The 15,019-nt window shown below is 39.1% G+C and overlaps 3 protein-coding genes across 3 annotated transcripts; 2 read left to right on the plus strand and 1 right to left on the minus strand.

The window, feature by feature from the left end:
* Nucleotides 1-287: 287 nt before the first annotated feature.
* bxdc2 (brix domain containing 2) lies at nt 288-4,892 on the plus strand. The gene is made up of 10 exons (XM_074617484.1): nt 288-517; nt 1,507-1,618; nt 1,774-1,817; nt 1,899-1,969; nt 2,055-2,104; nt 2,204-2,277; nt 3,497-3,547; nt 3,807-3,908; nt 4,016-4,144; nt 4,245-4,892. Exons 1-10 carry the CDS (start codon nt 371-373, stop codon nt 4,485-4,487), a joined length of 1,023 nt encoding a protein of 340 aa, XP_074473585.1. The 5' UTR covers nt 288-370; the 3' UTR covers nt 4,488-4,892.
* Nucleotides 4,893-4,967: 75 nt separating this feature from the next.
* On the minus strand, nt 4,968-8,427 carry rad1 (RAD1 homolog (S. pombe)). Its single transcript, XM_074617485.1, has 7 exons — nt 8,291-8,427; nt 7,719-7,921; nt 6,808-6,916; nt 6,495-6,652; nt 6,219-6,319; nt 5,916-6,014; nt 4,968-5,775 (listed from the first exon to the last, which is right to left on the minus strand). The coding sequence occupies exons 2-7, from the start codon at nt 7,911-7,913 to the stop codon at nt 5,592-5,594; spliced, it is 846 nt and encodes a 281-aa protein (XP_074473586.1). The 5' UTR covers nt 7,914-7,921; nt 8,291-8,427; the 3' UTR covers nt 4,968-5,591.
* Nucleotides 8,428-8,978: 551 nt separating this feature from the next.
* Nucleotides 8,979-11,447, plus strand: c21h18orf32 (chromosome 21 C18orf32 homolog). Its single transcript, XM_074617486.1, has 3 exons — nt 8,979-9,133; nt 10,327-10,543; nt 11,084-11,447. Exons 2-3 carry the CDS (start codon nt 10,364-10,366, stop codon nt 11,147-11,149), a joined length of 246 nt encoding a protein of 81 aa, XP_074473587.1. The 5' UTR covers nt 8,979-9,133; nt 10,327-10,363; the 3' UTR covers nt 11,150-11,447.
* The last annotated feature ends 3,572 nt before the right edge of the window (nt 11,448-15,019 follow it).

Raw genomic sequence — 15,019 nt, forward strand, 5'->3', positions numbered from 1 at the left:
GTGTTTAGCAGCAGAGAAAAGGGCATTTATGTCCATAGTAAAGTGCTGTTTGCATTACTGTTCCAAAAATTGTCTTTGACATGTGACTAGCTTTAAAATATAGTTATGTATTATATATAATGTATTGTTGTTGTTTTTTTGTTTTTTCTTATCTGGACCTTGAGTCTACAATCAAGTTTGAATTTAATTGAAATTCTAAAAAAATGAAATATCCCCATACTGTATGTGTGTGTTGATGTGACGCAATGTGTAGTAGTCGCTGCAGTACCACCTCCGGGCCAATAGGGGGGTCTCCTCCTCTGTTCTCTCCGCACGTGTTGCTGTTAGAGTCGGATGCTACGCGAGGTTTGTGTCGGCGTGCAAACCAAACATGTCGGCGTTCAAGAGAAAACGTGGACAAACTGCTGCTGCTAAAAAGGCAAAGAAAGCGAAATTTGTCGCAGATAGAGGTGAAGCAGCGGTACAAGCTGGAGAGGAGCAGAAGAATGAAGTCACAGTTCCAGCACCGGTTTCTATGGTGAGTTCTCCTGCTTGTTATTAAACACAGAATTTGGTATCCAGCTAACTTCACACACTGGGCCATGTTTTCATAGATGTATTGCTAGAGTGAAGGTATAGATATTATATGAACCAACCATACCAACCATGTCATACTAGCTTGTCGGGAAGGAGGATAAATAACTTAATAAACTTAATACATTTTAGTAAGGAAAAACTTGCATGGCCAATTTCACAGGGGTCCCTTGACCTTTGACCTCAAGATATGTGAATGAAAAAGGGTTCTATGGGTACCCACGAGTCTCCCCTTTACACACATGCCCACTTTATGATAATCACATGCAGTTTTGGGGCAAAAAACATGCAGTTTTTTTCATGCAGTATAAATGTGTTTTTTTCCTCCCCATTCTAAAGTGGTGTATTTTAACATTTCTGCATACTGGGGACCCTAAACAGTCTTGAAATAGCTGGGTAACACTGTAAAGCTGAGACACTTGTGGATCCAATGAGCCCAACTGTATTCATGTGTGATGATGTTAGTCCCCCATAGTAGCCATTTCATTGTAGTGCATGAGACCATTTAATGAAACTTGACCTCACTGTATAAAATGACCTGTGGTGACCTCTAGGATAATAACAGCCTCATGAAACTTTACAGCCACAAACTAGAGACTTAGAGCATTCAGAGGATGGATGGCTTTCCTAGTTAGATTGACAATAAGGGGCTTACTGAGTAGTTTCCAGATCAGAAGTCTAATTACAGAAACTCCAAATGTCAAAAGTTTCTGATACCAAATAACAGCATGGCTTTTTCTATTGTGTTCCTCAAGGTCTTGGTGCCTTAATGTGGTATTTTGGAGGGATTATTGATAATTTTTATCAATTCTCTCCCCTAAAGAAAGACAAAAACAGGGTCATCTGAATGAAAAGGGAAATGTTTTTAACTCTTTAGTAATACGCAATGATATATAATATTCATAATAATATGAAATAAATTCTCTTTAACAGGGTAAATGGACCAACAAGGAAAGGGTTCTCATTTTCTCCTCAAGAGGCATCAACTTCAGAACAAGACACTTGATGCAAGACCTGAGGACCTTGATGCCTCACTCAAAAGCAGGTTAGTGGCTTGTGTTAATCATAAATGCTGTTTATGATACAGCATTATTTCACCCAAAAACATGAGCTGACTCTACATTGTTACTTATGTTAGCAGAGATATAGGTTTTGTCAATTATACTGCAATAATAACAAGTGTTTTCTTTTGTCTGTTAGATACAAAAATGGACAGAAAGGACAAGTTGTTTATTATTAACGAGGTGAGTTTGTTATTTAATATTTGAACACTGTGTATAATCACATTCATTACAGCGTAAACTAAAGATCTGCATTGTTTCCAGGTGTGTGAAATAAAAAACTGCAACAAATGCCTCTTTTTTGAGGCCAAGAAGAAGCAGGACCTCTATATGTGGTGAGTATTTGATATTTGTTCCATCCTCTAAACATTAACATAAACATATAGAACATATCTAAAGTATAATGTTCTTGTCTTACAGGATAGCAAACAGCCCTCATGGACCGTCTGCAAAGTTTCTGGTTCAAAACAGTGAGTTACTTATGTCCTGCAGTCCTGAAGTACAGTATACAACAACTGTCCTGTGATATGGGGGAAAGGTGATTTATTGTATGATTGTTTCCTCCACAGTTCACACACTGGCTGAACTCAAGATGACAGGAAACTGCCTCAAAGGATCCAGACCGCTGCTCTCATTCGATCCTGTGAGTAGAACTGGTCAGAGGGAGACATGCTGTCAGTTATTCTGTCAATAACATCATTCTCAGAAGTACATGTTAGGGCTCTTAGTCTGTTTTGGCCAGTCTGAATCAGAGTGAAATTGATACTTTCGGTTAATTTTCCTTATAGTCTGGTTCGGTTTCACAAAGCGGACCAAGTAAAAAAAAAAAATTTGCTGAGAGGCGTGCACGAAGGAGCAAATTTGATCTTTTTCGTCTTGAGAGCTGCCAGTTCTTCGGCCCAGATGTCAAGCAAACATCAGACTTCTGCGGAAGTCCAGAAGCCTGTACTATGAAGCAGGGTTTACGGTTAGCGAAATATCTTCGGGGTTGACCCTGGGTTTTCAGTCCTACGACGGTGGTTCACTTCTTACCGGGGCTAGATCGCCATGGTAACTTATGCTGAACAGCTGTGAAATGTTCCAGATAAGAGATCAACTCGTATAAAAACACTGCCTACTGACCAATCACAGCTCGGCGCGCAGATCGTATGATAATAATATTATACAAATACAAAGAAATTTAAATCATAATCCAGGCTAGGATGGAGAAACCCTGGGTTGATTTACCGAGTTGATAACCACCTTCGTAGAACCGCTTAGCGTGATCTCGGTTGTTGGGGTTAGTTAAGCCAGATAACGAGAAGATACCCTGGGTATGTTGAACTCGCTTCATAGTGCAGGCCTCTCCCACTCATGTTAACCTGTAGTTTACCCGTGTCTATTTCAACAAATGTCCGCACTGGCAGCCTGCGTTTTGGTTCGCTCGGGAACAGCCTGAGACCACCTCTCGCAAGCGGTCTCTAACTGGTTGAGTACTGCGTTCTTAACTGCCCAATCGAACCGCACCAGAGTCCGATTTAAACGGACTAAATGTTGGCTTGTGAAAGCGTCCTTAGTGATGGGCAGCTGTGTGCCACAAAGACATGTATTACAATTTCAATGATTAGCACACTAATTATTGGATTTGGTTGATTTTGGATGAAACTGTGAAAAATACTAACCTGCACACTCTTTCCATTCTTGGAATCTAATTTCATATCGTTGGTCTGAGTAATGAGCGGTTTGCTTTGACAAACTGCCTAAAATATGCATTTCTGTATGTTGGCAGCTGATGGATCAGTGAAGGTAAGAACTTGTCAGAACCTGAACAAGCGATTTAACTTCTTTTTGTTGTCTCCTCTACTGTTTATTTTCACCTACAGAAATTTGACAAGGAGCCCCACTTTGCTTTACTGAAGGAGCTCTTCACTCAGGTGTGTAACTTTGAGCAAATATGAAAATGTTATTTTTATAAAGCGGTCATTACATCCTGACAGTAGAGCATGAGACATAATCTGTGAAATTCCCCTGTGTCCTCTGTTGAATTAAAGTTTACTTGATATAATACAACTTGGTCAGTGAACATTGTTTAGATGCAGCAGTAAATGTAATCAGAAGCAAATTTTACTGTTTGAAAGCTGGGTAGGTTGTATGTCTACATTTTTCAATTTAAAGTACTCATTACTGTTGCAGACATTTTCCACCCCACGCTACCACCCCAAGAGTCAGCCTTTTGTGGACCATGTCATCACATTCACCATTGCAGACAACAGGATATGGTTTAGAAACTACCAGGTAATTTTTCACTATTCTTAGCAAAGTCTAACATCAGCATTTTTATTTTATATTTTCTTGCCATTTGCAGTGTTTATTTTGCAATAATTTCTCTGTGTTCCGTTCAGATCATCGAGGAGGATGCCTCTTTAGTGGAGGTCGGCCCTCGCTTTGTTCTCAACCTCATCAAGATCTTTCAGGGGAGCTTTGGAGGGCCTACGCTCTTTGAAAACCCAGAATTCACATCTCCTAACATGGTAAAAAGCCAGTGCATGCTCGTTTTGATTGTAAGCATACATTACTGTGCTGCATCATACATTTTTTTTCCCGATTTATGGCATCTTTCTCTTCACACAGCACCGGCGAGAGATCCGACTGGCGGCAGCGGCAAGAGTGCGCGAGAAGCAAATGGTGAAGGAGATGCAGAAGATGAAGAGGGCCGAAGCGAAGGACGAAGTGACCAGAGACGTCACGGCCGACGTCTTCCTGACGCCGGCCGATGAGAAGCCCGTTTCCATTCAGACAGAAGCACCCGCGCCGAAAGTGGTGAAGAAGAACAAACACAAAGCTTTCAAAAGGCAAAGGATGGCTCGCAGGTAACTGGAAGGACTCGATTACGCTGAGTGAACGGCTCACTGCTCCCAATATTGTCTCAAGAAAATGTGGTAAAGCAACAGTGCAGTCAGGTCTGAAGTCCAAAATTAGGAGATTTCTGTTAGGTTACAAAAAGACATAATGGTGCGACATGTCATTTAATTATCACAGTTCAGTAATGGAGAAAATCTTCTATGTACATGTTCGTCTGTTGCCATAGTTTGTGGATTCACACTATATATTTTGCTCCCTCCAGAGGGCCGTAAAGGTGTCCGCTTATACAATATTGCATATTTCCCCATCCTTTTTGATAAAAATGAATATTCATCAGTACAAAAATAACTTGTTTATTGATTTTGAGTGACTGCAGTTGTTTTCTATGTCATGAAAATAAAATGGATTTAAACTTTATCTGTCATTTGATGTATACTCAAAACAAATGGTTGTCAAAGGGGTCTGCACACACATTCAACATGACGGTGTGCAGAGAAATCGAAAGCCTGTGGAGAGCACACCTGCTGTACACTGACTACTTGACACCTTGAGGAAAACATCCATGTGCCATGTCTTAAATATTTTATGGGCCATCAACCAGCTCACTGCATGAGTCAAAGGGGGAAAAAGGCAGAAGAAGCTCCAGACAGATGTGAAATATTGTACGCAGACATGTAGGCTCATGAAGCTACAGGTAATATTTACATGTTGAGGGATTTCTGACTCAAACTACCTGGGTCTCCATAGTAACGAACAATACAATATACAGAAACTGTACATACAATCATTTTCCAAAACTGTATGAAATGTAGTCGTTATCACACAGTCGGTCTTAACTACACACAGGTACCTCACAGGACCAGGTTGGTGACATTATCTTTCCACAAACCCAGTGACAATGCTCCACTCTGCTGGCAAATGATGAACCAGGTGATTTAGTTAAACCAAAGCAACCTTTCCCACTGTGTCCGTTATCCATTATGCCCATTAAGTCCAGCATTTATTTCCTGCGTGCACCGAAACCGGCTGTACTGCCTCCTCTAGCAGCCTTTGCCCTCTCATTCAAAGCGACTGCTTATGGTGCTTTTTTAAAGGGGGATTTCAACAAGACTGTAATCACTCCTCCTCCTCCTCCACCTCCTCGTCAGGACAACAGTAATATTCTACGAAGCAGATCTGTCCGTCGTCGTTCCTGACCAGGTACTGCAGAGAGAGGAAGCCCCTGCTGTCTGTCCTCACTGAGACTTTACAGGACAAAGCCAGGGCCTTGGTGGACGGCTTCAGCAGGGACATCTTGTACCTGTCACAGTTTAACAGAGAAGGTGGAGCTTTAATAAAAACTCCTTACGGGCAGATATAGAGACAAGAATATTCCTCAGTGTGTGGTACTAGCTGGGGGACATCATAATGTGAAAGCTGGAGCAGCAGCTCTGTGCTAACCTGTTGGTTTGTGTCTTGTCGCATTTGAACAGCTCCATCATATCGGAGTCTTTGGGATAATCATAATGTGCGCTTCCAGAGTTCCCAAATGTAGACAACCTGGAGAGGAGAACAAATCAAAGAAGAAGTATAATGTAAGAAAAGTAGTCTTTGAGCACTTGTATTGGATTGGACATGTCCTTATTGAAAGGAGGTTAAATGTATTTTAAATTCAGTATAATTATAAGTCAAATGTCCTGTAAACAATATACTGTAAAACAAGTAGTGATACTTTAAAAAGCAGTTTCAGTTTCGACAACACACCTAAAGTATGGCTGGCTGGGGGACATGGTGATCTGTAGCACCTCGCTGGTCATGTCCAGCTCAGAGAAGGCTTCCTTCAGACTCTCTGACTGCAGGATCACCTTTGAAAAGAGCCAGAGGTACATCAGTTGTAATCAAGTTTGTACTGTTTCATACAACTTACAGATACCATAACTGTCATATATATTCCTAATGGGTTTTGTAAAGCAAGCGACATTGCAAGGAAAGTAGAAAAGTAGTACATCTCTTTGGTTATATGAAATAGTGAATGTCCACCTTGTTTGTGACGTTAGTGCTGCAGAACTCAAAGTCAACTGGCTCTTCTGGTTCTTGGGTGTTGATCTTGCACACGGTCACTACCCCACCCTCCTCCAGGAACAGGGTCAGAGGGTAACCATACCCCCTGTAGCACATCCGCAAGGCTGTCGATACTCCTGCAACATCGCACGAGGGAGATAATTACAATGCTGAGTCATATCTGAGATGGATAATAATCTATGGCTAAAAAGAATTAACACATTTACTTAACTGTGTTTGAATAGATATATTATATCGGGTTTATTTTATGTATTGCTTCCTTTATATTTACCAGGTGCTGTGCTTCCCCCAAAGATATTGAGGCAGTCCAGCAGAACTGTGAGGTTGACCTGGAAACCCACCGAATCTTCCCTTATGGTGAACTCTTGGAAGATCTCAGCCTGGAATAAAAAGAAAACATGTCTGTTCTTTCAAGTGTCATTATTATAGGGGATACATTGTATTTAAGTTGTACAATTTTATTCTATTTTATTGTTATTTTATTAATCACTTATTTTATTGTATTTAAGTTGTATCATTTTATTGGAAAGAGAGATAATTGGTTGCTCTGTCTATTCAACTGTAAGGCAAAACGTGTCGGGTGCTCTTGGAAAACGGGGAAAAAATCAGGATAGACAGGAAGGCAATCCAGGCACTCCAAAATATTAAAACAAGTGGCAACAAGGAAGGAAATATATGAAACGCCTTTATTGTAGTGGCTAAAGCATTAAAAAAGTAGACTGGGTGCCCATGCTGTCCTAATGTTATGGCTGATCGGTGTGTATCCTCAGGATACTTTAAGGCATCCAATCGATGGATACAAACATTTTATGAATCTAGTTTTTACTTCACACTGTTTTATTACTATTACTGTTGCTATTATTTTTATTCTATTTTATTACTTTTTTATCATTTTATTGTCTCGCGTGCATTGGTCTCAAATTATCAAATTGTTAATTGTTTTGTCTTTTCTGTTGTTTTCCCAGCCCACACTTGTTCTGTGTTATTTTTAGGCTTGTCAGTCATCTGTTAAACACTTTGAACTGTACTAACCTGTATGAAATGTGCGATACAAATAAAGTTTGATTGATCTAACAGAAAACACAATTTGGGATGAAATCAAGACTCTGCTGCCATTCAACTGGATCACTTCCTCTGTGTTTACTGAATGGAAAAAGTATTTTGTATGTAAAGCAAACACACCTGGATGAAGGCGTTGGCTTGCAGACATTTGGAGTCCTCCACAGTGACCTTCAGGCCATTGGGTGTGGCGCTGAAGATGGCATGGTCTTTGAATGTGATTGCTTTCAGTATGTTGGACAGATTGCGAGCGTTATCCAAACTGGCCACTAAAACATATTGTTCATCGTCTCCTTGCGACTGGGTTGAAAGAGGCATTGTTGACACTGAAATGAAGACACACAGACAGAACTTTACAAGATGTCCAGCAGGACTGTACAAAAACTATTAAATAGAAGCTATAAGTTAAATGTCGAAAATATATTAACAGAGAGAGATCTCTTTCATTGCAACTTGGATACACTTTCATTTAAAATCAAGAGCAAACGCTCAACTATACACACACGAAACTGTCATGTTGCTGTCTGTTATTGACCTATTTTAAGCTAGGCTATATGACACATGTAGTTGAAAACAACATAAAATAGCAAACTACCGTTAATTTCAGTGTCATATATTGTACTATCTATCATCCCCAGTAAATGCACTTTTTAAAAAAGTTCACTGTTAACTGTGATAATGTGTCAGACACTTACAAAGATGTAATTCAGTAACTCATGTGGTTTTGTTTTGAAGAAAGGCGCCCCGATATTTAACAACTTCCGGTTCTTCTTCTTCTTCTACGGAAGTAGTGATGTGTCGATCAGGAACGAGTTGGCTCTTTGAGCCGGCTCTTTTAAGTGAACGATGGGAGCCGGCTCCCGTCCGAGAGCCGTTTTCTTTTTCAATTAATTCAAGGCAGAATGATAGGACAATTTTCTCCGCACAACGGGCACTCCATGCACTGACTGTGACTGAATTTTGTGTTAATGACGTCCGTGCGACCAATCAGGTGATGTTAGACAAGGATCATACCATCAAGCCGGGAGGGGCGGAGGGGCGGGGGTGCGCGGCGCGCTGATGGTCTACAGTTACAGAGCAGGAGGGAGAGGAGGAGAGAAAGAGAGAGGAGTGTGATGCGCGAATAGCAGACAAGATGAGTGACAGTCGGAAACGAAGCAGCATGTAAAATTATGGTATTCTGGAAATTATAAGGTTTAGTATAATTATAGTGAATAATTTAAGTGATATATGTGCACACATACTAATCATAGGTCAAAACTATGCTAAATTTGGCTGAATTATAAAAGGCAGAAGTGGTAAAACGAAGAGCCGTTTGGGAGCCGAAAGAGCCGGCTCTTCTAGCCAAATGATCTGGCTCACTAAAAAGAGACGGAATTCCCATCACTTCTCTCTTCTTCTTCTACGGAAGTAGGTTTTGCGCATGCGCAATCGCATTCCGGAGACTTCGCAGCAGCAGAGAGGCCAAAACACTCCAGAAACATCCTGTCTAAAGCGGCACTACGTGACTACAGAAGTGTGTTTGTGATCCACAGAGGGTGAGAACTATTACTCAGTTAATGTTTTGAATAATGTTGTTTAGTCTGCAGATTAGATCTACGTCTTCATACCTGTTAATGTTCACCGAGCGATGGCAGGATTAGCATTAGCTAACAGTCACTCTGATGACGCTGTTCGCTGAGTACACCAGAAAAACAATAATCAAAAACAAGTTTAATAATACACAAAAATAGTCCTCTGGAGTCTCAAGAGGAGTCTACTCTACTTCATGTTTTTTTTTTTTTTTTTTACATTTATCCTTTGATATTGCAATATATTGTTATGAATTGTTTTTTATTTGTTTGTTGGTTTTATTGACACAACAAACGTTAATTACTTCTTTATTGTTTTCTTCCATTTACCTGCATGTTCTTTTTAAATATCTATATATTGTAATCTGCTTACTGAATTGTATATATGTATATATGTGTATAGATGTTTAGGTAGAAAAGCAGTATATAAATGCAGTCCATTTACCAGATGGATTATAAACATTTATCAAGAATAATATTGATTCAGAAACAAACTGTTAAAAAAAATCATAATGCCAAAAGTTAAAACAGAATTGTCATGTGGTATTTCTCAACATATCATTTGGGATCTAAGTGATTTTATTAGGGATGCACCGATCTGACTTTTTCAGCCCCGATACCGATAGTGTACCTGGGCTTTGGGTATCGGTCGATACCGAGTACCTATCCCATACCAGTGTTTGATTTATAAGCTGTATGCCTCACTGTGTGGAAGTGACTGGGATCATTCTTTTATGTGTAAGCATTACTAAATGTGTCTAAAGGAAATGTGTTAGTTTATTTCATAAGGGTATTGAACTTCTTGAAATTGTTCAGGTGCTCATGATTTTTTTGTACACCGGAGGTCAGAGAGATTTAAATAAATAATTGTTCAGAATTTGCATCCTAGTTGTCAATAATCAATATTCAATCGACTACTATGTTATTTCAGCTGGTCTCATGGACCGATATGTAGGGCTTTAACCAAACTTTTCAAATCAATGAAATGGGCACAGGATATCATGACAGCTCAGTCACACGTCTTGCCCAGTGAATTCAATATATACTACTTAATATATATAGGTGTAAAGTTTTACATCCCTGTTATCACTGAAATAAAAGCACATTATTATTATTACTACTATTTTTACAACTCTCCGTGTGTTCTTTCTCTGCTTCAGGTTCTTCATTTTTGGGCGGCGTGTCTGAGCCACAGCCATGGTGTGCATTCCCTGTATTGTGATTCCTGTCCTGTTGTGGGTCTACAAGAGGTTCCTGGAGCCTTTCCTCTATCCCTTCATTTCACCAATTATTAACACATTTTGGACCAAAAAAGCGGTCCAGGAGACTGGCGCTACTGACCAAAAACTTAGCGAAAAGAGTAATGGGACTTGCAAGGTAAGTTAATTGAAAAGTAATGAATTTGTTAGGACATTTTAATAATGAAACCATTTTATTTATTTATTTATGTATGTATTTATTTTATTTATTTTATTTATTTTATTTATTTTATTTATTTTATTCATTTTATTTAATTTAATTAATTTAATTTTATTTAATTTTATTTATTTATTTGTGCAGGGCTCAATATTGTATGTTGAATATCAGTAGAATATAGTAGAAGTATTTTTTCTAACAAATATGATATTAATGTCAGCCATATTGCCCTGCTCTAGTGCAGGAATATCAGATCAATTATTCAAAATCAGTATTTCCAAAAGAAAAATATAATATTTACACAACTCACCTAACAGGAACCACTTACACACAGCTCATCCAGACACTCTGAATGCAGCCTATTTTCTCATATTTAACATTGGATTTCACTCGACCTAATCACGACTGATACTGGTGTTAGTTTTAGAGCCTCTTTCATGATTGTATGTTGTCAATAACAAACAGCATTTTTAAAGACATTTTCCTTCTCGTGTGTTTCAGCCTGAAAGCAACGGTGAGGCCATTGCCAATGGATCTACTATAGCAGCAGATAAGAAGACAGACTGACAGCTCTAAATGTTTATAATGACTCTAAAACAGTGTAAATATTCCATTAATATAAGATAGAGAAACTATGAATAAACTTATCATTCTTAAAAAATTGTTTTTTAATAACCTTCCATATAGTGTGTATATTGTTTTAATTTTTTCATTTATATTACAGTAACTTTAAGAAATTGGTTATCGTTGATATATTTTCCTTGTTAATCATGCATTTACTGTGTTGAATATTCTCTCGATGGAATAGTTTTTCTAAGTCAAACTTGCAGTTTAATGAATGAATAAAAGAAAACCTTCAAATAAATACGGTGCTCATTTATTGCTCTCTTGATAAGCTGTGCTTCCACTTCAACTAGCTGGCTCGCTTCATATTGTAAAGCCATTATTGGGTCGATATTGTTTGTATTTTGTGATAGTTTGAACAATATAAATGAGACAGCAATATCACACCTGTGTAAAAATGGTTTGAGATTGATTATTGTCATTGGTCTTCAATGAAAACAAGATTTTAATTTGTTTCTGCCCAGTCCCCGGGCAGGTGAACAAGAATACAAACATTATAAATTACATACATGCATGCAAGCATTATAAAATACTGAGCACTATATACATATTTACAGGATCCATATGGTATTTACAGAACAGTTGCTTCATTAGTTAATAATGGCTCATAGAAATTAATGATTGCATTATTTATTCTCCTTTAACCACAGTTTTGGGGAAATATTGTGAAATAAATGTACAGACATTTTGCCAAAAAAATACAAGAGTGTTGACAAGACCAAAATAGATGACATCAATCTTATGGAACCAGTTGACAAAATAAGCAGGCCACATCAACGTATTTTTGATATCTTTGTAGAAATCCCTTGGAGGAATAAAAACAATGAATCATTTTAAAAGTCACTTCCTTAACCTTATTTATAATCAGATATTATAGAAGGTTGGCATCAGATTGTCTTCCAGTCCAGGTCTGGAAGGTCAGGTAGGAAACAACATCTGGAATAGATTATTTCTTTTTAAAACATATATCACAGTTATTATTGTTCTTTTTAGAGGAGAAACAGATCCGAAATAAATAAAAAATAAATGTTGTTTGTGAATATTTGACAACTTTAACAGGATTTTTCTGAACATTGTAGCTGTGGAGTAAAACAAATTTGAGGCTTCCAAGTTTTGAGAACAAATAATTGGGAATAAAATGTGGGGATGCAATACAGGGTCGGATATCGGGTCGATACTAACTCAAATATCTGTATCGTGTATCAATGACAGATATATTTTATTCAATTAAATTCTATGTTCATATACTATATACATTATATACTTGCATTTTAATTTCTGTTTACATTTTGACCAATTTGTTACTACATTAAAAAGGTTTACAGTTGAATTGTAGGGTTGGATCAGTTGGATTTAAGTTGGGTTTCCAAGAAAGTGTTTAATCCAATTTATCATGAAAGTATTGTTAAGGTTGAAAGGGAGTACATGATTTTCTAACAGTAGCCTAGTGGTTCTCAACCAGGGGTCTGGATCCCCAGAATAAATGATATTCGATGATACCCAGACCCATATATATTTATATATAATTTGTTTTTCTTTTCCTTATAACAAAATAAAATAAAATGAAATATGGATAAAACAAAATGTAGAGATAAAAAAAAAAAATACAAAAAATACAAAAAACGAATTAATGTAAAATAAATAGAAAACAAAATAAAAAAATAAAGAAAACTTTAAAAAAGCCAACATAGACTGCCACAGACTTGGTCTGGGTATCATCGAATATCATTTATATCAGCCAGACCAACGTATAAGCTTGGTCTGACTGATAAAATGGCTCATATATGGCTCTAAAGGGCTGAGTAATCCACAGTTCCCCATAATACCTACTCTTTAGCTTTCTCTGTAAATAATTAATGTTACATTTTTGTACATCTGTTCATGTTTGCAACTGAGAAACTGTTCCTCTTATTGTGTCACCTTACTACAGTTGTTTTCTTACTTTTGTTTATCTTTAATTATCACATGTATGTCTAATGTGCATTTCCTCTCTACTTACCCTGGCCTTGATTTCAAAATATAAACCTATATACATACAGTACCTATATATATTTTCCAGGCACAAACAAGTTCAATCCATGTAAAGTTTGTAATCACACCCCCGATTTAGGAGTTTACTGGGAGCATTTGAACGCATCATACTAGGTCGCCCACGCTTCTGACGAATCACGCAGGAGCCGGGGTGCCTCCCACTAGAGATGGGAATTCCGGCTCTTTTTAGTGAGCCAGAACATTTGGCTCATCTCACCAAGAAGAGTCGGCTCTTTCGACTCCCAAACGGCTCTTTGTTTTACCACTTCTGCCTTTTTATAATTCAGCCAAATTTAGCGCTGTTTTGACCTATGATTAGTATGTTTGCACATATATCACTTAAATTATTCAATATAATTATACTAAACCTTATCATTTCCAGAATACCATAATTTTACATGCTGCTTCGTTTCCGACTGTCACTCATCTTGTCTGCTATTCGCGCACCGCACTCCTCTCTCTTTCTTTCCTCCTCTCCCTCCTGCTCTGTACCTGTAGACCTACAGCGCGCCGCGCACCCCCGCCCCTCCGCCCCTCCCGGCTTGATGGTATGATCCTTGTCTAACATCACCTGATTGGTCGCACGGACGTCATTAACACATCATTCAGTCCCAGCCAGTGCATGGAGTGCCCGTGGCGTGGAGAACATTTCCCTATCATTCTGCCTTGAATTAATAAAAAAAAAAAAAAAAACAGCTCTCGGACGGGAGCTGGCTACCATCGTTCACTTAAAAGAGCCGGTACCATCAGACTCCAACATAAACTACACGGAAGAACCAAAACCTCAAAGTTATAACTAGTGAAGCCCGTCTGTTAAACAGTGTTGGCGGCGGTCGTAGTACGTAGGGGAGACCGTAGCTTTGGTCTCCAGGGCCGCAGTCTCTGCTGTACTCTGCTCCTCTGTCTGCTTGTCTTCACTCACACACCGCGCTCGTTCTCGCTCCACCTCACAGAAGACTTCGTAGCTCTGAGAATATCTAGTGAACGTTTGTGCAGAAATAAATGCTGCAGCTCCTCCAGACCCACAGAGGTTTCCCGTGTCTTGTGAAGTGGCGGGGCTCTGCAGAGAGAAATGTTATCGTCTCTGACCGGGTCCCGGTGTCTCCCTCCCACTACGGTCATGGTACATGTCCACAGGCTCCGTGCTTTCCACGCTCCCCATTCATTGTCTATGCAAGCAGCCGCGCAATGCATTCCGGTAGCGTGGCGTCGCGATTTGAGAGACTAGGTGTGCAGGAAGCCCGCTCCTCATTTGCATAAAGTTGAAGTCCTGGCTACTTTATGCAAATCACGGGCGTCCGACGCGACTCGCCGCCTCTCGAAACTCCCGATAATCTTTTAAAATAAACGTTGTCGAGCCAAAATAAAGACAGATTCAGCAACTGCATGGGTTATTTCTCGCCTCAAATGTTTTCAGAAACACATTTCAGTGAACTATTTACGTGAAATAAGAGAAGAAAGTTTCCAAACGAGCCTCCATACTGGTTCCGGTTTGAAAGCTGGGAGCAGCAGCCAACAGCGGGAAAGCGTCCGTCCAATCAGGAGCCGAGTGCCTTGTTTCTAGGGACAGCCCACCAAGCGTCCAATGTTGGGAAGCATCGCGTCCCCTCGCGATAAAAAACGCTCCTGTGGACACGTACCATCAGAGGCGATAACATTTCTCTTCCTGCTTCAGCCCCGGATGCTGAAGCAGGAAAAGCCAACACTAGGATCAGCATTGATTCATGGAGAGACCTTTGTCTGGTCAGCTAACATTACTGCCAAGTAGGTGAAATATAGAGT

The sequence above is a fragment of the Sebastes fasciatus genome, chromosome 19, assembly GCF_043250625.1.
Source record: "Sebastes fasciatus isolate fSebFas1 chromosome 19, fSebFas1.pri, whole genome shotgun sequence".
NCBI lineage: Eukaryota > Metazoa > Chordata > Actinopteri > Perciformes > Sebastidae > Sebastes > Sebastes fasciatus.